The sequence below is a fragment of the Bos indicus x Bos taurus genome, chromosome X (assembly GCF_003369695.1).
Source record: "Bos indicus x Bos taurus breed Angus x Brahman F1 hybrid chromosome X, Bos_hybrid_MaternalHap_v2.0, whole genome shotgun sequence".
In the NCBI taxonomy this organism is placed as follows: domain Eukaryota; kingdom Metazoa; phylum Chordata; class Mammalia; order Artiodactyla; family Bovidae; genus Bos; species Bos indicus x Bos taurus.
In genome coordinates this window covers 51295862-51320555 of record NC_040105.1, presented here as the reverse complement: position 1 = coordinate 51320555, position 24694 = coordinate 51295862, and the positions used below count along the sequence as shown (strand labels likewise).

The window sequence follows — 24694 nt, the reverse complement described above, 5'->3', positions numbered from 1 at the left end:
AATGGCTTCTAGGAGCAGGAAATATACAAGATGAGCTTGGAGAGTCTTCTGGTGTCTTTGTGAAAGTGTTTCTCAGCCGTGTCCAACTCTTTGCCACTCCATGGACTGCAGCCTGCCAAGCTCCTCTGTCCATGGAATTCTCCAGGCAAGAATACTGAGTGTGGATGAAACTGGAGCCTATTATACAGAGTGAAGTAAGCCAGAAAGAAAAACACCAATACAGTATACTAACGCATATATATGGAATGTAGAAAGATGGTAACAATAACCCTATATGCAAGACAGCAAGAGAGACACAGATGTATAGAACAGTCTTTTGGACTCTGTGGGAGAAAGTGAGGGTGAGATGATTTGAGAGAATAACATTGAAACATGTATATTATCATATGTGAAACAGATCGCCAGTCCAGGTTTGATGCATGAGACAGGGTGCTCGGGGTTGGTGCAGAGGGATGGGATGGGGAGGGAGGCTCATGATGGGGAACACATGTACACCCATGGCTGAGTCATGTCAATGTGTGGCAAAACCACTACAATATTGTAAAGTAATTAGCCTCCAATTAAAATAAATAAATTAAAACAAACAACAACAACAACAACAAAATAAATCCACTTCATACCTTTCAAAAAAACAGAATACTAGAGTGGGTAGCCATTTCCTTCTGGAGGGGATCTTCCTGATCCAGGGATCAAATCCTATTTTCCTGCATTACAGGCAGATTCTTTACCATCTGGGCCACCAGGGAAACCCATGGACTGTAGCTCTTTCCTACTCCAGGGGATCTTTCTGACTCAGGGCTTGAACCTGTGTCTCTTGCATCTCCTGCATTTGCAGGCAGATTCTTTACCACTGTGCCACATGGGGTAAATCTGCTACTGCTACTGCTAAGTCGCTTAAGTCATCTCCGACTCTGTGCGACTCCAGAGATGGCAGCCACCAGGCCCCCCATCCCTGGGATTCTCCAGGCAAGAACACTGGAGTGGGTTGCCATTTCCTTCTCCAATGCATGAAACTGAAAAAATAAAGTGAAGTCACTCAGTCGTGTCCAACTCCTAGCAACCCCATGGACTGCAGCCTACCAGGCCCCTCTGTCCATGGGATTTTCCAGGCAAGAGTACTGGAGTGGGTTGCCATTGCCTTCTCCGAGGGTAAATCTAGGCAGGGCTAAAGATCAGAGTCCATTCTGTGTCTCACTTTCTCTGCATGGCCCAGCAAATATTTGTTTTTCCATCTTCATAGGAAATGCCTTACTCCCCTTTGAAGTTCCCCCAACATCTTCTTTTGTCGTTAGCTAAAGATGGTATTTAAGGTGAGGGCTTCAGTCATTTTGGTGAGTTATTTAGTTTTCCTGGGTCTCTCCTATAATTAGGTCTCTCTCCTAATAAAAGTATACATGTTATTAAAATTTTGTTTGATTTTCTCCTATTGTTTCATGTTAATTTAATTCTTAGACCAGTCAGAACCTAGAAGGAAAGAGAAAAATTTCTTCCCCCCAACAATGGTAAGTAAAGAAGTGTTCAAAAACAAAATTCTTCAAAATAACTGACTAGTACTCCTCAAAATTGTCAGGTCATTAAAACAAGGAAAGTCTGAGAAACTGTTAAGCCAAAAGGAGCCTAGGATACATGACTGCTAAATATAATGTGGTGTCCTAGATGAGATCCTGGGACAGAAAAAGGATATAAAGTAAAAACTAAGGAAATGAAAGTAAAATATGGGCTTCAGTTGACAATCATATATTAAGACTGATTCATTATTTGTGACAAATGTACCATACTAATGTATAAGATGCTAATAATTGGGGAAACTGGGTGTGAGGTGTATGGAAACTTTCTGTACTATCTTAATAATTTTTCCATAAATCTAAAACTATCCCACCAAAATAAAGCTTAATTTTAAAAAATCTTAGTAGATGCAACAAAGTAGTGCTTATAAGGAAAATTTATAGCATCAAATACTTGTATTTTTTAGCATGAAATTCTTGTATTATAAAAAGAAAGGTCTCACATCAAAAATCTAAGCCTCCATTTTAAGAAACCAGAAATAGAATGAAATAAAAACAAGGCATGTATAGGGAAGGAAATAATAAAGATAAGAGCAGAAATCAATGAAATTTAAAATTGGAAAACAACAGAGAAAATCAATAAAAGCAAAGCTGGATCTTTGAAAAGATTAACAAAATTAATAAACCTCTATCAAGACTAACAAAGAAAAAAAAAAGAAGACACAAATTACAAATATCAGGAATGAAAGGAGTGATATCACTACAGATATCCAAGACATTACAAAGATAATAATGAACAACTCTAAACAAAAATATTCAGCAACATTGATGAAATGGATCAAGTTCTCAAAAACCACAAACTATCAAAACTCACCCAATAGGAAATTTATCACTACTGCATAATCCTATAACTACTATTCAAGAATTTGCATAATCCTATAACTACTATTCCAGAGAAGGCAATGGCACCCCACTCCAGTCCTCTTGCCTGAAAAATCCCATGGACGGAGGAGCCTGGTAGGCTGCAGTCCATGGGGTTGCTAAGCGTCGGGCACGACTGAGCGACTTCACTTTCACTTTTCACTTTCATGCATTGGAGAAGGCAATGGCAACCCACTCCAGCGTTCTTGCCTGGAAAATCCCAGGGACGGGGGAGCCTGGTGGGCTGCCGTCTTTGGGGTTGCACAGACTCGGACACGACTGAAGTGATTTAGCAGCAGCAGCAGCATAACTACTATTCAAGAATTTGAATTTGCAGTTATAAACCTCCAAAAAATAAGTCTTCTGGGCCCACATGGTTTCACCTGAAAATTTTTCGAGACATTTAAAGAAGAAATGATAATTCAACACAAACTTTTTCAGAAAATAGAAGAAGAGGGAGGAGAAAGCCTTCTAAAACTGCAGAGTAAGGACCTAGCTGAACTTACTTTTAAGACAATGAAAATATGGGCAAAACAACAAAAACCAACCATTTCAGAACTCTGAGAATTATCCAAAGACAAAGAACAAAATAAAACTCATTTACCCAGGACAAACTACTGAGGTCTGTGACATTTTAAACTGTGGCAGTTCACATTCCTGCTTTCTCCTCAGCTCAGTGTCGCAGTAGCCAAAACCCAGCACTGCAACAATGGAGAAAGAACTCTTTCGAGCTCTCTTCTAAGCACCTGTGGTGCTCGAGAAGACTCGAGAGTCCATTGGACTGCAAGGGGATCAAACCAGTCAGTCCTAGAGGAAATCAACCCTGAATATTCATTGGAAGGACTGATGCTGAAGCTCCAATACTTTGGCCACCTGATGCGAAGAGCTGACCCACTGGGAAAGACCTTGATGCTGGGAAAGACTGAAGGCAAAAGGAGAAGGGGGCAACAGAGGATGAGATGGTTAGATAGCATCACTGATTCAGTGGACATGAGTTTGAACAAACTCTGGGAGATAGTGGAGTACAGAGGAAGCTGGCATGCTGCAGTCCATGGGGTCACAAAGAGTCAGACAAGATTTAGTGACTGAACAACAATAACAACAAAAGCACCATCCCTAGAGCAAAATCAATATTTTGTCCAACAACCTAGGGAAATCTCTATTGAGAGTGAGGTAGATGTTTGATTTCACTCAGAGTTCAGTTCAGCCCTGCCAGGCATAGGTCTGGGGTGAGTGGGGAAGGTAGGGAGCTACCTCCAGGACATTGCTAAAACAATAGGAAAGTGCTTGGCAACAACTCAGATGCTTAAGACTATGATTTCAGTTGGGGCAAATAAGAGCCTGATCTACAACTTAAAAAGAATGTTAGATAGCTCAGTTGCTAAAGAATCTGCCTGCAATGCAGGAGACTCTGGTTTGATTCCTGTGTTGAGAAGATCCCCTAGAGAAGGGAAAGGCTACCCACTCTAGTAATTTTGGGCTTCCCTTGTGGTTTAGCTGGTAAAGAATCTGCCTGCAATGCAAGAGATCTGGGTTCAATCCCTGGGTTGGGAAGATCCCCTAGCTACCCACTCCACAATTCTGGCTTAGAGAATTCCATGGACTGTATAGTCCATGGGGTTCCAAAGAGTTGGACACTACTGAGTGACTTTCACTTTTCAGGGCAACTAGATGACCGTAAGATACTTTAAAAAAACCTCTGTCATATCCCCAGGAGTGTAAACATATGCCAGGACAGGAAAGACCTGAAACAGGAAAAGGGACAAGTCACTTTAATTGTGACTGAACTTGAGTTCATGGGCAACCAGGAAGTAAACTGCAAATATGCCTTGCAAACTGAAGCCTGAAGGCATGCCTTCTCACAGAAATTTCCTTGGCAACAAAAACCAGACAGATGAGATTAGATCAGTTGCTCAGTCGTGTCCGACTCATTGCGACCCCATGAATCGCAGCACGCCAGGCCTCCCTGTCTATCACCAACTCCCAGAGTTCACTCAGATTCATGTCCATCAAGTCAGTGATGCCATCCAGCCATTTCATCCTCTGTCGTCCCCTTCTCTTCTTACTCCCAATCCCTCCTAGCATCAGAGTCTTTTCCAATGAGTCAACTCTTCGCATGAGGTGGCCAAAGTACTGGAGTTTCAGCTTTAGCATCATTCCTTCCAAAGAAGTCCCAGGGCTGATCTCCTTCAGAATGGACTGGTTGGATCTCCTTGCAGTCCAAGGGACTCGCAAGAGTCTTCTCCAACACCACAGTTCAAAAGCATCAGTTCTTCGGTGCTCAGCCTTCTTCACAGTCCAACTCTCACATCCATACATGACCACTAGAAAAACCATAGCCTTGACTAGACAGGCCTTTGTTGACAAAGTAATGTCTCTGCTTTTGAATATGCTATCTAGGTTGGTCATAACTTTCCTTCCAAGGAGTAAGGATCTTTTAATTTCATGGCTGCAGTCACCATCTGCAGTGATTTTGGAACCCAGAAAAATAAAGTCTGACAGTGTTTCCACTGTTTCCCCATCTATTTCCCATGAAGTGATGGGACTGGATGCCATGATCTTCGTTTTCTGAATGTTGAGCTTTAAGCCAACTTTTTCACTCTCCACTTTCACCTTCATCAAGAGGCTTTTTACTTCCTCTTCAGTTTCTGCTATAAGGGTGGTGTCATCTGCATATCTGAGGTTATTGATATTTCTCCTGGCAATCTTGATTCCAGCTTGTGTTTCTTCCAGTCCAGCGTTTCTCATTATGTACTCTGCATATAAGTTAAATAAACAGGGTGACAATATACAGCCTTGATGTACTCCTTTTCCTATTTGGAACCAGTCTGTTGTTTCATGTCCAGTTCTAACTGTTGCTTCCTGCCTGCATACAGATTTCTCAAGAGGCAGGTCAGGTGGTCTGGTATTCCCATCTCTTTCAGAATTTTCCACAGTTTATTGTGATCCATACAGTCAAAGGCTTTGGCATAGTCAATAAAGCAGAAATAGATGTTTTTCTGGAACTCTCTTGCTTTTTCCATGATCCAGCGGATGTTGGCAATTTGATCTCTGGTTCCTCTGCCTTTTCTAAAACCAGCTTGAACATCAGGAAGTTCACGGTTCACATATTGCTGAAGCCTGGCTTGGAGAATTTTGAGCATTACTTTACTAGCGTGTGAGATGAGTGCAATTGTGTGGTAGTTTGGGCATTCTTTGGCATTGCCTTTCTTTGGGATTGGAATGAAAACTGACCTTTTCCAGTCCTGTGGCCACTGCTGAGTTTTCCAAATTTGCTGGCATATTGAGTGCAGCACTTTCAAAGCATCATCTTTCAGGATGTGGAATAGCTCAACTGGAATTCTATCACCTTCACTAGCTTTGTTCGTAGTGATGCTTTCTAAGGCCCACTTGACTTCACATTCCAGGATGTATGGCTCTAGGTCAATGATCACACCATCATGATTATCTTGGTCGTGAAGATCTTTTTGTACAGTTCTTCTGTGTATTCTTGCCATCTCTTCTTAATATCTTCTGCTTCTGTTAGGTCCATACCATTTCCGTCCTTTCTCGAGCCCATCTTTGCATGAAATGTTCCTTTGGTATCTCTGATTTTCTTGAAGAGATCTCTAGTCTTTGCCATTCTGTTGTTTTCCTCTATTTCTTCGCATTGATTGCTGAAGAAGGCTTTCTTATCTCTTCTTGCTATTCTTTGAAACTCTGCATTCAGATGTTTATATCTTTCCTTTTCTCCTTTGCTTTTCACTTCTCTTCTTTTCACAGGTATTTGTAAGGCCTCCCCAGACAGCCATTTTGCTTTTTTGCATTTCTTTTCCATGAGGATGGTCTTGATCCCTGTCTCCTGTACAATGTCACGAAATCATTCCATAGCTCATCAGGCACTCTATCAGACCTAGGCCCTTAAATCTATTTCTCACTTCCACTGTATAATCATAAGGGATTTGATTTAGGTCATACCTGAATGGTCTAGTGGTTTTCCCTACTTTCTTCAATTTAAGTCTGAATTCGGCAATAAGGAGTCCATGGTCTGAGCCACAGTCAGCTCCTGGTCTTGTTTTTGCTGACTGTATAGAGCTTCTCCATCTTTGGCTGCAAAGAATATAATCAATCTGATTTCGGTGTTGACCATCTGGTGATGTCCATGTACAGAGTCTTCTCTTGTGTTGTTGGAAGAGGGTGTTTGTTATGACCAGTGCATTTTCTTGGCAAAACTCTATTTGTCTTTGCCCTGCTTCATTCTGTATTCCAAGGCCAAATTTGCCTGTTTACTCCAGGTGTTTCTTGACTTCCTACTTTTGCATTCCAGTCCCCTATAATGAAAAGGACATCTTTTTTGGGTGTTAGTTGTAAAAGGTCTTGTAGGTCTTCATAGAACTGTTCAACTTCAGCTTCTTCAGCGTTACTGGTTGGGGCATAGACTTGGATTACTGTGATATTGAATGGTAAGGCGTTTAATAAAGTCTTTGCCTGCAATGCAGGAGACCTGAGTTTAATCCCTGGTTGGGGAAGATCTCCTGGAGAAGCGAATGGCTACCCACTCCAGTATTCTTGCCTGCAGTATTTCATGGGTAGAGGAGGCTGGTGGGCTACAGTCCATGGGGTCAAATAGTCAGGCATGACTGAGTGACTAACACTTTCACTTCCTTTCTGACCAATTACTTGCTCACCACTAAATGTACTGGCCCAGATGTGAATCCCAGTATACCAGGCTTTAAAAATTTTTTAGAAATTTTCTAGCTAGCAAATAACTCAAGGAATACAGAGTTAGGGAAGGAAAATCAGTAAAAAAATACACAGCAACAAGAAAATAAAACCAGAATAACAAACAAACAGAAAACAGCAACAACAACAAACTATGGTGAGGAAGGGGGTGGAAGAATCTGGTATAGGAGCTATTACAATCTACAACATCCAGTTTTCATCACAAAATTAACAGAAATGCAAAGAAATAGGGATGTATATCACATACACTGAGAAGGAAAAAAAAGAGTGAAAAAAAAGTCCTGAAAGAGGCCAACATTTTGGATGTAGTAGACAAAGCCTTTAAAATCAGCTATTATAGATGTATTCAAATTTAAGGAAACTCTGCCTAAAAAATTAAAGTATGATAACAGTGTCTCACACCAAATAGAGAATATAAACAAAGAGACAGAAATTAGTTTTTTTTAAAAAAAGAGAAATTCTGGAGTTGAAAAGTATAAAAACTGAAATACATTCACTGCTGCTGCTGCTAAGTCGCTGCAGTTGTGTCCAACTCTGTGCCAACCCCATAGACAGCAGCACCAGGCTCCCCTGTCCCTGGGATTTTCCTGGCAAGAATACTGGAGTGGGTTGTCATTTCCTTCTCCAATGCATGAAAGTGAAAAGTGAAAGTGAAGTCGGTCAGTCGTGTCCAAATCTTAGCGACCCCATGGACTGCAGCCCACCAGGCTCCTCTGTCCATGGGATTGTCCAGGCAAGAGTACTGGAGTGGGGTGCCAGTAGCTTCTCCCATACATTCACTATAGGGGCTCAATAACAGATTTGAGTGAGCAAAAGAATCAGCCAACAAGAAGATCACATAATAGAGAAATCCACTCTGAGAAACAGAAAGAAAGAATGAAACAAAATGAAGAAAACCTTGAAGACCTGTGGAATACCATCAAGCATTACAAAATATGCATAATGGAAGTTCCAAAAGGTGAACAGAAAGGGCAGAAAAAATATCAATGAGATTCATATCTATGCATATCATAATTCAACTGATAAAGTCAGTGTTATCTAGTATGAATCTCATTGAGTTTATTCTAGAAAAAACTTTTAAAAGAAGAGTAAACTATAGCCTGTAGAAAGATGGAAATAATAAAGATTAGAATGGAGATAAAGAAAACAAAAACAATAAAGAAAGTCAGTGAAACTAAAAGTTGTTTTTTTAAAAAATATCAACAAAATTGACAATCCTTTTACTAGACTGACCAAGGGAAAACAAAAGAGAGAAAGATTCAAAGTACTAAAATAAAAATAAATAAAAGAGGGGACATCACTATAAATCTTACAGAAATAAAAAGATTTTAAGAGAATTCTATGAAATTTCATATGACAACAAATTTCGTAATTTGAATGAAAGGGCCAGATTTCTATAAAATCACATACATTGACTCATGGAAAGAGAAAAATCTTAATAGACCTATAACGAGGAAGGAGACTGAATTGATATTTCTAACATATAAAACCAAGGTCCAGATGGCTTTATTGTTTAATTCTACCATACAATTAAGGAAAAATTAACACTAATTCTTTATAAATCCTTCTAAAAAAACAGGATACAAAAAAATGGCAAAAGTCTAAAATAGGCACTAAACCAAAGAGGATATATGGATAGCAAATAAGCATAAGGGAAAAAAATATCTAATATCACAAATCATCAGGGAAATGAAAATTAAAACCACCATGTAATACTACCACACACCTATTACATTTGTTAAACTTAATAATACCAGTAATATGATATGCTGAGAGCATCCAGAGAAACCAGAAGTTTCATACATTACTGATGGGAATGGAAAATGATGCAGCTGCTTAGGAAAACAGTTTTGAAGTTTCTTAAAAATTTAAAATGTACATATATATGACTGAGCAATTTTATTTCTGAGTATTTTATCCAAGTGAACTGGAAAGCTGCACATGAATATTTACAGCAGCTTTATTTGTAAAACCCAACACTGAAACAATCCTAATGTCTTTCAACAGGTAAATAGATAAACAAGCTGTGGTACATCATGCCATGTGATGCCATGGAATATTACTCAGAAATAAAAAAGGAAAAAGCTATTAAAACACAAAATAACTTAAAAAATAGCAAAGACAATGTTCTGAGTCAAAAAAGGCAATCTCAAAAGGCATGTTTTCTTACCAGGAGATCCCATGGTTGATTAGAAAGATGCGGTGTAGTGCAAGTGCCTGACAATTTGTTTGTTTGATTGTAATATAAATAAGTGCCTGGCATTAAGCTTTTTTTTTTTCCCCATGGGTGTACATGTGTTCCCCATCCTGAACCCCCGCTCCCACCTCCCTCCCCATCCCATCCCTCTGGGTCATCCCAGTGCACCAGCCCCGAGCGTCCTGTATCATGCATTGAACCTGGACTGGCGATCCGTTTCACATATGATAATATACATGTTTCAATGCCATTCTCCCAAATCATCCCACCCTCACCCTCTCCCGCAGAGTCCAAAAGGCTGTTCTATACATCTGTGTCTCTTTTGCCATCTCGCATACAGGGTTATCGTGACCATCTTTCTAAATTCCATATATATGCGTTAGTATACTGTATTGGTGTTTTTCTTTCTGACTTACTTCCCTCTGTATAATAGGCTCCAATTTCATCCACCTCATTAGAACTGATTCAAATGTATTCTTTTTAATGGCTGAGTAATACTCCATTGTGTATATGTACCACAGCTTTCTTATCCATTTGTCTGCTGATGGGCATCTAGGTTGCTTCCATATCCTGGCTATTATAAACAGTGCTGTGATGAACACTGGGGTACACAGGTCTCTTTCAGTTCTGGTTTCCTTGGTGTGTATACCTAGCAGTGGAATTGCTGGGTCGTATGGTAGTTCTATTTCCAGCCTTTTAAGGAATCTCCACACTGTTCTCCATAGTGGCTGTACTAGTTTGCATTCATACCAACAGTGTAAGACAGTTCCTTTTTCTCCGCACCCTCTCCAGCATTTATTGTTTGTAGAGGTTTTGAGAGCAGCCATTCTGACCAGCGTGAGGTGGTACCTCATTGTGGTTTTGATTTGCATTTCTCTGATAATGAGTGATGTTGAACATCTTTCATGTGTTTGTTAGCCATCTGTAGGTCTTCTTTGGAGAAATGTCTGTTTAGTTCTTTGGCCCATTTTTTGATTGAGTCATTTATTTTTCTGGAATTGAGCTGCATGAGCTGCTTCTATAGTTTTGAGATTAATTCTTTGTCAGTTGCTTCGTTTTCTATTATTTTCTCCCATTCTGAAGGCTGTCTTTTCACTTTGCTTATGGTTTCCTTCATTGTGCAAAAGCTTTTAAGTTCAATCAGGTCCCATTTGTTTATTTTTGCTTTTGTTTCCATTACTCTGGGAGGTGGGTCATAGAGGATCCTGCTGTGTTTTATGTCGGAGAGTGTTTTTTTCCCTATGTTTTCCTCTAGGAGTTTTATAGTTTCTGGTCTTACGTTTAGATCTTTAATCTATTTTGAGTTTATTTCTGTGTATGGTGTTGGAAAGTGTTCTAGTTTCATTCTTTTACAAGTGGTTGACCAGTTCCCAGCGCCACTTGTTAAAGAGATTGTCTTTCCTCCATTGTATGTTCTTGCCTACTTTGTCGAAGATAAGGTGTCCATAGGTGTGTGGATTCATCTCTGAGCTTTCTATTTTGTTCCATTTATCTATATTTCTGTCTTTGTGCCAGTACCATACGGTCTTGATGACTGTGGCTTTGTAGTAGAGCCTGAAGTCAGGCAGGTTGATTCCTACTGTTCCATTCTTCTTTCTCAACATTGCTTTGGCTATTTGAAGTTTTGTATCTCCATACAAATTGTGAAATAATTTGTTCTAGTTCTCTGAAAAATACTGTTGGTAGCTTGATAGGGATTGCATTGAATCTATAGATTGCTTTGGGTAGTATATACATTTTCACTATATTGATTCTTCTGATCAATGAACACAGTATATTTCTCCATCTATTTGTGTCCTCTTTGATTTCTTTCACCAGTGTTTTATAGTTTTCTATATATAGGTCTTTTGTTTCTTTAGGCAGATATATTCCTAAGTATTTTATTCTTTTCGTTGCAATGGTGAATGGAATTGTTTCCTTAATTTCTCTTTGTTTTCTCATTGTTAGTGTATAGGAATCCAAGGGATTTCTGTGTGTTGACTTTATATCCTGCAACTTTACTATATTCATTGATTAATTCTAGTAATTTTCTGGTGGAGCCTTTAGGGTTTTCTATGTAGAGGATCATGTCATCTGCAAACAGTGAGAGTTTTACTTCTTCTTTTCCAATCTGGATTCCTTTTATTTCTTTTTCTGCTCTGATTGCTGTGGCCAAAACTTCCAACGCTATGTTGAATAGTAGTGGTGAGAGAGGGCACCCTTGTCTTGTTTCTGACTTTAGGGGAAATGCTTTCAGTTTTTCACCATTGAGGATAATGTTTGCTGTGGGTCTGTCATATATAGCTTTTATTATGTTGAGGTATGTTCCTTCTATTCCTGCTTTCTGGAAGATTTTTATCATAAATGGATGTTGAATTCTGTCAAATACTTTCTCTGCATCTATTGAGATAATCATATGTTTTTTATTTTTCAATTAGTTAATGTGGTGTTTTACATTGATTGATTTCTGGATATTGAAGAATCCTTGCATCCCTGGGATAAGGCCCTCTTGGTCATGATGTATGACCTTTTTAATATGTTTTTGGATTCTGTTTCCTAGAATTTTGTTAAGGATTTTTGCATCTATGTTCACCAGTGATATTGGCCTGTAGTTTTCTTTTTTGTGTGGCATCTTTGTCAAGTTTTGGTATTAGGGTGATGGTGGCCTCATATAATGAATTTGGAAGTTTACCTTCCTCTGCAATTTGCTGGAAAAGTTTGAGTAGGATAGGTGTTAGCTCGTCTCTAAATTTTTGGTAGAATTCAGCTGTGAAGCCGTCTGGTCCTGGGCTTTTGTTTGCTGGACGATTTCTGATTACAGTTTCAATTTCTCTGTTTGTGATGGGTCTGTTAAGATTTTTCTATGTCTTCCTGGTTCAGTTTTGGAAAGTTGTACTTTTCTAAGAATTTGTCCATTTCTTCCAAGTTGTCCATTTTATTTGCATATAGTTGCTGATAATAGTTTCTTATGATCCTTTGTATTTCTGTGTTGTCTGTTGTGATCTCTCCATTTTCATTTCTAATTTTATTGGTTTGATTTTCTCCCTTTGTTTCTTGATGTGTCTGGGTAATGTTTTGTCAATTTTATTTATCTTCAAAAATCCAGTTTTTGGCTTTGTTGATTTTTGCTATGGTCTCTTTTGTTTCTTTTGCATTTATTTCTGCCCTAATTTTTAAGATTTCTTTCCTTCTACTAACCCTGGGGTTCTTCATTTCTTCCTTTTCTAGTTTCTTTAGGTGTAGAGTTAGGTTGGCATTAAGCTTTTGATTGCTGAGGTATGTATTTCAAAGTGGCTCAGTGGTAAAGAATCTGCCTGCCAGTGCAGAAGACATAAAAGATTCCTGGATTGGGAAGATTCCCTGGAGAAGGAAATGGCAACCCACTGCAGTATTCTTGCCTGGGAAATATCATGGACAGAGGAGCCTGGCAGGCTATAGCCCACAGGGTCTCAAAAGAGTGGGACATGACCTAACAACTAAACAATACATTTCAAAGAAATCTGTCTCAAATAAACACACTGCCAGCTATACAACTAGATAAAGAGCCAGGCCACCCCACCCATGAAGCTGCCCTTTTAGAAAGTCCTGGCTGACCTAGGTAACTGATCATTTGAGTGATCCTGCTTTTCCCTCCCCATGCTTTAATTCCCACTCTCTTTTTAAATTAACCTATAAGGAGTGAACTTGCAAAACCCTAGGTACCCCACCCTTAACCCAAATAAATGAAGAACCCTAGGTCTGCTAGTATTTGCTCTTGCTCTCTAGTGTGTGCTCCTGTTTCACATATCCCGACCAAACCTCTCATTATGTGACCCCACAGAATGTGTACTCCCCATAACCTGTGAATAATTAACCTTGTTTTTTCAAAGTTCCCCCGCCTTTTCTAGCTTCTAAGGGCTGCCTACATTCCTTGGTTTGTGACCCTTTTCTGCCACCTTCAAAGCCAGTAATGCTGCATTCTCTCTGACACTGCTTCCTTTTTCACATCTTTTCTCTGACCCTTTCTCCTGCCTCTTGTACTTCAGAGGAAACTTGTGATTACTCTGGGCCCACTCAGATAATCCAGGATATCTATTTTAAAATGTTGATTACCATCTTTAATTCCATCTACAACCTCAATTACCCTTTGCCATACAACTGAACATAATCATAGGCTGCAAGAATTTGTACATGGACATCTTTGGGGGGGAATCATTATTCTGTCTACCACAAATTCTGTTGAGATCTCATACATACCCTTATAGTTCACCCTCAACCCTCACCTTGACTATGCAGATGGAACCAAGGAAGTCTGATGTGATTAACTTGTTTATTAGTTAAGTAGAGATTGATCCTCTCTTTTTACAAATTCAAAGACATATATTTTTTCTAATATTCTCATAATAAATAAAGATCTCTTACATCAGATAGAACATGACTTTACTTTCAAGATTATCTTTGTTAGCAACAAACTCCAAATGCTAGACCAGCGGTTCCCATTGACTACCAACATTTCAAAAACTGTTTTGGTGATTGAAATTGGGCTTCCAGGTATTTGTTTTCCAAATGAAAACAACCTTTGTTTGCTCTCCAAAATCTATCACCTATTCTTATCATTATTTAATGAAAGAACATTCAGCACCAAAAAGAAAAGAATGTCAGAAAAATGTGTACTTCTTTAAATAATCTTAGGTTAATAAAAAATAAGTTTATTAGTGTTCTTTTTCTAATTTTGCTGATCTTTGACCAGGCTTTTAAAATCACTTATAAGACTGATTTACCTGTAGCAACTGTGCCACTGTCCACACATGTCAAGGACTGGGGACGGCTTCGAAGTTTGCTTTTTAAAGATCTTGGTCTACGTGGTGATGCAGGTGATACAGGAGCTTCTGATGATTGGACTTTGCTATCTTTAATTGCTCGAAGGCGTTCATAGAGCTCCTGTAGCTCCTTATTCTGCTGGGTTTGAAGATTTACCACCTCCTGAATATGTCTGAAGGAAAATCATGCAGAAAGCACTTTAATGGCACAGGAGCCATATACATGAGCCAAGGAACTCTACCAGTACAAGTAAAGTTTAACAAGGAATTTAGATTAAGAATGTGGAAATACAGAATATTTTCACAAAATTAATATGATCAGTGCCTTCCTAAAGTGCAACATTAAACTAATCAGACATAAAGAAAAAGCTCAATAAATTGACAAGAACAAATTTATAAAACCTCAATATAGTAAAAGATAATTTAAAAAATTAAAGTTCCATAGTACTGATAATATTAACATGATTATTCTTTGCAAGTGTAAACAGGAAATAATTTTTCAACATAGTAAAAGGTTACTATTCAGAACATATAAATATCTGCCAAAATCAATGACTTTATAGAAAAGGGGGGAAAGAATAAGAAAAAGTAACTCTAAAGGAAAGGAAATACAAGTAGCCAATAAATATGAGATGATGCACAACCTTAGTATTAATTAGAACACAAATTTTAAAAAATAATTTTTATTCATCTGATAGGAATAAAATTAAAAGAATCAATAACACCCAGTCTAATGTTGTGAAGGAGTGGGAAAACAGGCACTTGTACAAACCTCTAATCCAGGAATTTAGGTATCCTTCTAATATAAGTACACAAACATAAAAGGATGTTCACTTCAACATTTTTTATATAAACAAAATATGGGATAAAACTGAAATTCTCATTAAGGAGGGATTAAATAAACTTTGGGGCTTTCCAGGTGGTGCAGTGGTGAAGAATCCACCTGCCAATGCAGGATACGAGAGGTCAATCCCTGGGTAGGGAAGATGCCCTTGAGAAGGAGATAGCAACCCACTCCAGTATTCTTGCCTGGAAAAATTCATAGAGGAGCCTGGCAGGCTACAGTTCATGGGGTTACAAAGAGTTAGATGCAACTGTGCACACACACACACACAAATAAATGGCTATATGCTATCCCAATGCATGGAATAAAGATTATTTGTGCAAACATGAAGAGGAGACAATGTTAAGCCAAAAAATGCAGAATAACATGTATATTATGATCCTACTTTTATAAACTTAAAAACTATATTTGTAAATGCATAAAAAAATGATGGACAAGTTATATACCAGTGGTTGCCTATGAGAAATGAGGTTAGAGCATGAGAAATAGACTGTTTTGTGTGCATTTTTACTGTTATGATATTATGATTTATAATAAAAATAAGATGTTATTTGATCTTGGTCCCTATTCCTGGCACACTGCTCCTAAAACCCTTGTAATTTTCTAAATGATAAGAGTGATCCAAGAATTTTTTGTTACAATGTTTGGTCTTTTGTCCTCAAATAGCTCCAGTTCCTGAAACATTTCCAGAGTGATAAAGGAGTGTCTCGTTATTCAAAATAAGCCCCTTTAAATCACAAAGTGACTTCTGGATAGCCCCTAAGGATGGGTACCTCTAAGGAGGGAAAAGAGGCTGGAGGTTGAATTAATTACCAATGGCCAATGATTTACTCAATCATGCCTACATAATGAAGTTTCCATAAAAATCTGTGAATTACAGGGATTCTGAGAGCTTCTAGGTTGAAGGAGGCATGTAGGTGCGACAGTGGCACTCCTGAGAGGCCATGAGGTTCCTTGCCCCTTCTATACCTTGCCATCTGGCTGTTCTTGAGTTGTATCCTTTTATAATAAACCAATAATCTAGTAAGAAAACTGTTTTCCTGAGTTCTATAAGCCATTCTAGCAAGTTAATCAAACCTGAGGAGAGGTTTGTGGAAACCTGTGGTAACAGGTTGGTCAGAAGCATAGGTAACACTACTTGGACTTGTGATGGGCATCTGAAGGGGGCAGTCTTGTGGGACTGAGCCCTTAACCTCTGGGATCTGATGCTATCTTTGTAGTTTTCAATAACAAATTTTTTTGAATCATTAAAATGTCACCAGGGCTTCTCTGGTAGCTCAGCTGGTAAAGAATCCACCTGCAATGCAAGAGACCCCGGTTCAATTCCTGGGTCGGGAAGATCCCCTGGAGAAGGGATAAACTATCCACTCCAGGCTTCCCTGGTGGCTCAGATGGTAAAGAATCCACCTGCAATGCAGGAGACCTGGGTTAGATCCCTAGGTTGGGAAGATCCCCTGGAGGAGGGCATTGCGACCCACTCCAGTATCCTTGCTTGGACAATTCCCATAGACAGAGGAGCCTGGCAGGCTACAGTCCATGGGGTCTCAAAGAGTAGGACACGACTGAATGACTAATCACACAGCACAAAATGTCACCAATCTCAATTAGCTACCAGTCAAATACTTAGTTCTATAAAACCCAAAGCAATCAGATTTGTGACAAAAGAGAAACAGTTCTTACTTTTCTCGTAATCTTTGAAGCTCCACCTTTAAGTCCTCATCCTCTATTTCTGACTCATCATCACTGCTCATTGGGGAAGATGGTGAATAAAAGTGTGAGCTCTGTGTTTGAACACAGGCTTTTTCTTCACAGAGTGGTAAGCACTTTTCTCTCTCTGTACCAGTCTTCGCCATTGATTTCCCTCTGTCAGGAAGAGCGGCTGAAAATTCACAATTAGAGCTAGGCTGTTTCCTAGCAGTATGTATCTCTCTCTCTTTAAGCAGTTCAGATCCAGACTGCATGCTACTTCCTGTGGCTGAATTTTCTTCCAATTCCTTTTCTGTACTCATCGAAGATATATCAGTTTCACAAGCTATACTAAAAGATGAAAGTTGTCAGTTTGTTTGGAAATTCTTGGATCTTCTTTGAAGGTTTCATGAAGAGCTTGTAACTTCTGAGGAGAAAGTGAAGTTTGTGGATTGTGTGTGACAGGTTCCATTTCTACCAATTGAGACTTTGCTGTTTCAGTAAAGGCTAAAGCTTCTTCACTAGACTGACTTGTCATTTCATTGAATGCTGGTATGTGTTCTATTCCAAAAGATGTCACTTCCACTGACTCCTGCTGGGGAACTGTAATCACCTGAAATACAAAAAGGCAGAGGTGGCTGGCTCTGCCTAACCAAAGAGTAAACCCACAAAGAAATTCAATATATTATATGGTACAGACAATTGGATGGTCTTCTGCAATGCATACACACTGATAATACCAAAACTTTAAAACCCCATTTAGGACTTCCCCAGTGGTCTAGTGGTTAAGACTCTGCACTTTCACTGCAGGGGCCACAGGTTTGACCCCTAGTCAGGGAAGTTCTGCATGTCACATGGAGCAGCCAAAGGAAAAAAAAAGTTTAAAAAAAATCCCATTTATTCTTGCCATATTCAAAGGTTTTCAGTTGGGCCTTTTGTAAATTCAGTTGGCTACATATTGCTCAAATACAATTCTGCAATTAAAACATTCCATAGGTGCACATACAACTAACACCATTTTGTAAACCATCTATACTTCAATAAAAAATTAAAAATATTTTAATTGCCAAGATTCTAAAGGACATGAAATCAGATTTATAAAAAAGATGACTCCCACCCACCAAAAAACAATGACACAGATCTATGCTCTGTTCCAGTTACTAAAATCCTCATTTCTTTAGACTCACCTTTAGTGGATGGCTACAGAAGGTGAGAAGATACATATAAGGGGGGAAAAATTAAATATGATAATAATCTACATTTAAAATAATTACCATCTACAGACCTAGATCTTCAATGCTGTCACCTTTCATAATGTCCCTGTAGAAAATGATTCTACCAAAGACACAAACCTGAAACCGACCCCGCTGAAATGATCCACTCATTGCTTTACATTTACTCAAAGACCTAGTATCAGTTGTGGACTCTCCTGTCAGATGAATGGGGTCAGGAACAACTGCTGATCTCGTATCTTCTGTTTCCACTGCAAGTTTTGCCAAATTGTAAGCAGAAAGGAGAAAATTGTTTGTTAATATTACATTTGTTTACATTACCAGAAATGAAGTAGAAAAAGCTTAACTCCTGCTAGACAATTAAAAAAGTGTTAATGTAATAAGCAACACTGTAGAAGCCCCTACCTCTAAATCAGACATTTCAAGATTTATCCTGAGACTTAGTGTCTATATGAAATGAATACTTTAAAACTGAATTAGTTACAAAAGGAAAAATAAAATGGAAATGACATTAATGGGACGTGTTACATACATGGGCTATATGGAAAAGGTGGCAAGATTTGTGTATGAATAACAACAGAAAGAAACAGAAGTAAATGAAAAATGATGTTACCTAGTCTACGTCCCTGACTGTAAGCACACTACCTTGACGGACTTTTGATCTCTTGAAAAAGCTGGTTGACTGCCGTAGCCTGTATGCCCAGCTTTTTAATTTGCGAGTCCAGGATTTCTTGCTAATAGGATTTTTGAGACTAGGACAAGTAAAGCTTAGGCCAAAATATCCACCTCCTGTCTGTAGATGAATGGTTCCACCGCTTGACACAGCAGCAGGATAGGCCTCTGGATCTCCCGGAAGTGAAGCATCTGGGGACATCTCCTAGATGGAGATAAAAAGAGGAAAACCAAAACGGTAATAATTTACGTGAGGTAGAGCAGTTATTTATACCATTGGAGTTTCTTGTATGGACCAGTCAGTAATCAAAAACAGAATGCTATGTATATTTCTATTAATAGTACTATGTCAGACTAAACCTGAAGTATTGAACATATAGGAATTAAGCCTTCTTTTTCTTTAAAAATATTATTTAGACTTCACATAAATAAAATCACAGAATATTAAATTTCCACCCTAGAATATTTTTTATCATAGCAACTTTGAAAACTGAAAATTAAAATCTGAAGTAAACAGATTTAAAACAATAAAAAACCTTCATTACACCAATTTACTAAAAAAAAAAAAAGGTTAGTTAAATCTTATCATCTTAAAATGGAAATTTTCATCTATGCTTATATTACTTAGGACAGTTAAAGATGCCTGACACACATGATAAACATAGAAAATCAAGATATCTAGGCATTAAGATTTACAGAAATATATTACCAAATCAAATTTATTATATTATGTAATCACACAGAAATTTAATTTAAAATGGATCTCAAAATTATTTCAAATTCAAACTCTAAAAATTGTTAACATCAGGCCACAGCTGACTATAAAATCACACTTCCCTCTTGTATTCCCATTTTCCCCCCGAAAAATAAGAATTAACTGCTGTTTCTGAGTACTTTAAAAATAAATTCCTTATAATAACTCATACAAAAATTAATATACATAGCCACAAATACTTTGGGAAATCTGAGAATGGCCCCTACAAATTTAGAAAATTAAAAAAGTATTGAGAAGCTCAAAGAATAGGATTTAGCATTTATCTGAAGGTAGATCGCCTGAAGTGAAGTGAAGTCGCTCAGTCATGCCCGACTCTTTAGACCCCATGGACTGTAGCCTGCCAGGCTCCTCCATCCATGGGATTTTCCAGGCAAGAATACTGGGGTGGGTTGCCATTTCCTTCTCCAAGACAGCCTAAAAGCAGCACTAAGTAAACTGCAGTTTGGGATAAGCATTTTTAATTCTTAGAGTCAACAGTCATTAAAAGTAAAATTCTGAACAACTAGTTTTTATTTTCCAAAGTCCTATTTTGGACTACCAATACTACTTTCATAAAGAGAAAAAAAAAAAAAAAAAAAAACTCTCAATAACATTGGTCCCACTGAAATTACAGAAAAGATTTTTATTAAGTAATAACTGGATCAAGATGATAAATTAAATACAAGTTCTAGCTTCTCTTATCAACCCAAAGCTATAAGTGCAACAGGAAAAACAGATGTAGACACAGGCATATAAGATTAAAGGAGGAAAAAGTAGCCTCCTTTAATCTGCATGACATATGCAAGAACTGTTTCAAAATGCAGTAAACTCAGGTGGGAGATATGGGCAGCAGGAGAGAGCACCCTGAACAACCAAAAGGATGAGTAGTTGGATAGAATGCTTACAAAGCTACACACAATTTGTCTCCTATCTGTCACTTCAACATCATCTTGTAACACCCTACTACTTACTGGCCTTCTTTTGGTTCCTAAAACAGGTCTCTTACCTGTGAATATCACCATCGCAAACAAATCCTTCCGTGACCACTCTATCTAAAGTAATTCCTTAGTCATCCTATTGTAGCCCTTTTTATTTGTTTAGGATTTATTTTCCCCCACTAGAGTATGAGTTCCACAAAAAACAGAGATCTTGACTTATTCACTGCTCAGTAGATATCCACTGAATGGAAGAGTGAACTGGTTAGGGTACCAAACAAGGAACAGCCAGGCAGTTCTGCACCTTCCTACCCCACCTCCACAACAAAGAAAAGACATCAGAGGCATCTGCTCCCAAATAAGAGTGGCAAGAGGAAAATGTTTGTGGCCAAGAAAAGTATCAGCAATATAGGGAGGAGATAAGATCTAGGAGGTTAAGGGAAGCCCTGCTACTTTTGAAGACTAGCTATTAGACCTCCCTCTAGGCAGCATCAGAGACAAGTTGCAATAACCAGTGCCAGGAAGCATGTCCCACGCTTTCCTCATAATTACTAGAGTAAGACTATAGTAATTGTATATAGCATTTACAAACAGACAAAGAGGGAATCTCATAGGGGAAAAAGAAAAACTGAGTACGCAATAAAGAATCACCAACACTTTGGGAAATCAGTACTTTAAGAAAACACTAAACTCAACAAATAGAATAGCCAAGGAAATAACATTAATAACATAGAATAAGGCTTTAATATCTTCAAAGACATGTGTGAATATACACATCCATAAGAAAAAGAAATTATTAGAAATTAAAAATATAATCCTTCACATAAAAAATACCTGAATAGGAGATTATAAACAGCTTATAAATACAGAAATTCTCCCCAGTACGAAAAGCAAAAGGACGAGATGGAAAACATGAAATGAAAAGTTAAATAGGTAAGAAAAAGAAAAAAAGTAAATGAAGAAATAAAATTGTCTATTCACAGATGATACAATCTTATATATTATATAGAATATCCACCAAAAGCTATTACAGCTAATAAACAAAGCAAAGTAGAAGCATATAACATCAACAATCAAAAATCAATTGTATTTCTATATGCTACCAATGAAAAATCAGAAAAGGAAATTTAAAAAAGCAATTTCATTTATAATAACAGTAAAGAGAATAAAATAACACTGCTGGAACAACTGGATGATCATATGCAGAAAAATGAAGCTAGATCTTTATCTCACACCATATACAAAAATTAACTCAAAATGATGTTACTACCTATACTTAACTAAGGGTAAAACAAAATAAAGACATTTTTGGACATTTAAAAAAATCAAACTGCTAATCCATGCAACATATTTAAAAATATTATTTATAGAAGCATTTGAGGGGGAAAACAAAACGGAATTCTAGGACACCAGAAATAGTGGCAGGTAATAAGTTTGATCTAGATGTAGCAAGTGGACATTTGAAACAAATAAAATAATCCATTTGACTTTGACACTTGGAAGATTTTCTTTTGAGCAACAAAGCTTAAATAATAGAGAATTACATTTCATTTTTTATGGTTCTAATCACATTACATGATCATCAGATAACACATATAATATGTTATTTACTGATTTTCAATTCTTCCAATCAACCTACAGACAAGGCATAACCAACTATTAAAAAATGTATATGTTATAAACTTTGTTAATGCTAAAGTGTAATTTAAGTAATAAAAATGGGAGGTGTACAGGGAAGAAAAATAGAGGAAAGAGAAAATATAATTTCTCCACCATTCCGAGAAATGAGTCAGATTTTATTATATGAAACTGCTAAATCCAAAAATCAGTAAGTATATTATTTACAAGTTATTAATAGCAATGACCACAGAACTAAAACCAGGAACTTAAATGTTTGGGGAGTGGGAGTGTCAACACAACAATTTAATTTCCTATCCTTCTGAATTTTTGTGTTTATGCATCAACTGCATAATTTTAAATTACTAGTTTACAAAAAAACAAGTAAGTTATTTTTATTCAATGGGATGTTATGCTGTTAGGTGAGGTAAAACTATGTATTCTGATATGGATAGATGTCTGTAAGTGGGGGAAAAATGCAGAACAGCACATGTATATAAGGAAGTATATGTATATAAATATATAGTATATATCTGTATCTTTGTGAATAGATATAATACATATAAAAAAGTGCTATATAAATATTTGTATGTTAGTTAAAACCATGTCTAGGAAGATTTATTAACAGCTGTGTCTATAGGTTTGAAAGTGAGGTGAATTTTACTTTATATATATGCATATATTACTTATATAATAACAATAATAGAGATACAGTGATAAATATGTCTATGATATACTATAAAATAAAAAATTAAATTGTAGACCAATATGTTTATAGCACAATCCTATTTTATTGAATAAAAAGTTATAGGTTTTTAACTAGATCTGTATAAGCTTAAGTCAAGAAGGATAAGTACCATATAGTGGATAAGCACCAGATAGTGGTTATCCCTATGAGCTGAAGGAACAGAAAAAAGAAGTTAAATTCTTACATTACATAAATTAAGAAAAAAAAACAAGTCAGGAGATTATGGGGGATTTTAATTTTCTTTTAAAAAATGTTCTCAAATAAATAAAAAACTCACAAACAAGATTAAATTAAAACCATACAATTTTTAAAAGGAAACTGATAATAGGTATTTTTAAGTGGAAATCTAAAAGCAAGTTCTTCCTACCCCCTAAAACAATCTATCAGTCCTGTTCTGTCATTAATATAAACATAAACATTGCTCACAAGTTCCTAGCTAATTCAACAGAGGGGTCTCTCACCAAAGATAGTTCTACTGCCTCTATTGAGAAGTTTTAGGCCCCTTCATCCTAAGCCATGGCCTTTTAAACACCTGTGACCTCAGAATCTTATGACATAGATAATTTCATTTCAAAGGACAGAACTTTAGAAAAGAAGGCATTTCTTTTAAAAGCATAAGGAATTGGTTAGAAAGAATGATACTTACATGTAAACATAATTCGCTGGGTATAGAAGTTATCACATTCAGGTCCCTTTTGAACACTGATATGTTAGCAGGCTGATTCACAGCCACATTGGACAGAATCTTAGAGCCTGTCTGCTGAAAATTAGGGGACTGTGCAGGACTATCTTGAATTCCACAGTGACTGGTGCCTATGACTTCTGGCACTGGACATGAGAGTACATCTTCAGCAGAGGAAGAAAATGGAGAGTCTATGCTTTGGGTATCCTTCTGACTCTCAGGGTAGATGCTAGGTATGTTATGCTCCTGATACAGCAAATTTCTTAATTTTTCATCCAGAGTTTTAATTCGGTTGTCTGTAAATTCCATTTTTGGAGGTCTTTCCCCATCTGATTCCAGGACAGTAGAGGATAGAAGGCTGGCTGGTTCAATGCCAGGATTCTGAGTGGGAACGACCATCTTAGGAGAACTTGCTTCCATGTTCACTGCAGCTTCTCCTTCTTGGGAAATAAATTCGGCATCTGTAGTTCGCTGCTGCACTAGTAAGGATTGAGGCTTTTGATCAGATATAAATGCCGGGGTTGTAAGACAGTTAGCTGCAATCTGAGTTGACTCGTCAGAAGCTGCCTGACTGGCAGCTTGGTGACCTGGATACACAGGTAGAAATATGCCTGCTTCATTGGTGAGTCCCTCACATTCAAGTGGAACTGCACGAACTGAAGTAGCAGTATGATTGGAACTACTAGCAACTGGTACCATTATTTGCCTGTCATCTTCCACTTGATAAAGTATAGCTGGCTGCTTAGTTTCTACACTGGCATATTCAGAAATCTTACCATCAACTACATCCTTGTGTTGTGATGTGGAGGTGAAAAGTACACGCTGGCACGGATTACTTTCTAGAGTAAGCAGTGTGTCCTGTGATATTTCCTTATTACTTATGTTTCTTGGACCTAGAATAATAACAAAGAATGGCTAAGCATGTATTGGTAAGTACAAAGCATAGACTAGTCCAAACTCAAAAGGGACAAAGAGAAACAAGAGGCAAATCAGAACCAGTGTGAAACTACTCTTGACAAGGAGAAAAATATTTTTTTCATAAATAATAAAATTTAAATGGCTTAAGTTATATTCTAATATTAACATCTTCAAAAATGCTTATGGAAATTCTCATAAATGGAATAAAATACCCATGTTGTTGTTCAGTTGCTAGTCGTGTCCAACTCTTGGCAACCCTATGGACTGCAGCACGCCAGACTTCCCTGTGCTTTCCTATCTCTCAGAGTTTGCTCAAATTCATGTCCATTGAGTTGGTGATACTATCTAATCATCTCATCCTCTGCTGCCCCCTTCTCCTTTTGCCTTCAATCTTTCCCAGCATTAGGGTCTTTTCCATGAAAACAACTTAAAGATACGGTATATATTTTGCATCCCCATCTCCCAGGTCTGAATAAAGGTGCA

General features: G+C 37.6%; 1 protein-coding gene across 1 annotated transcript in view; it reads right to left on the bottom strand.

Annotated features, from left to right (window-relative positions):
- WNK3 (WNK lysine deficient protein kinase 3) overlaps positions 1–24694 on the bottom strand; it is a 183185-nt gene that overhangs the window by 22757 nt on the left and 135734 nt on the right. The window contains 6 exon segments of the mRNA XM_027534682.1: positions 14085–14296; positions 16648–17014; positions 17017–17266; positions 18006–18136; positions 18531–18762; positions 23258–24186. Coding sequence (XP_027390483.1) covers positions 14085–14296; positions 16648–17014; positions 17017–17266; positions 18006–18136; positions 18531–18762; positions 23258–24186 — 2121 coding nt within the window.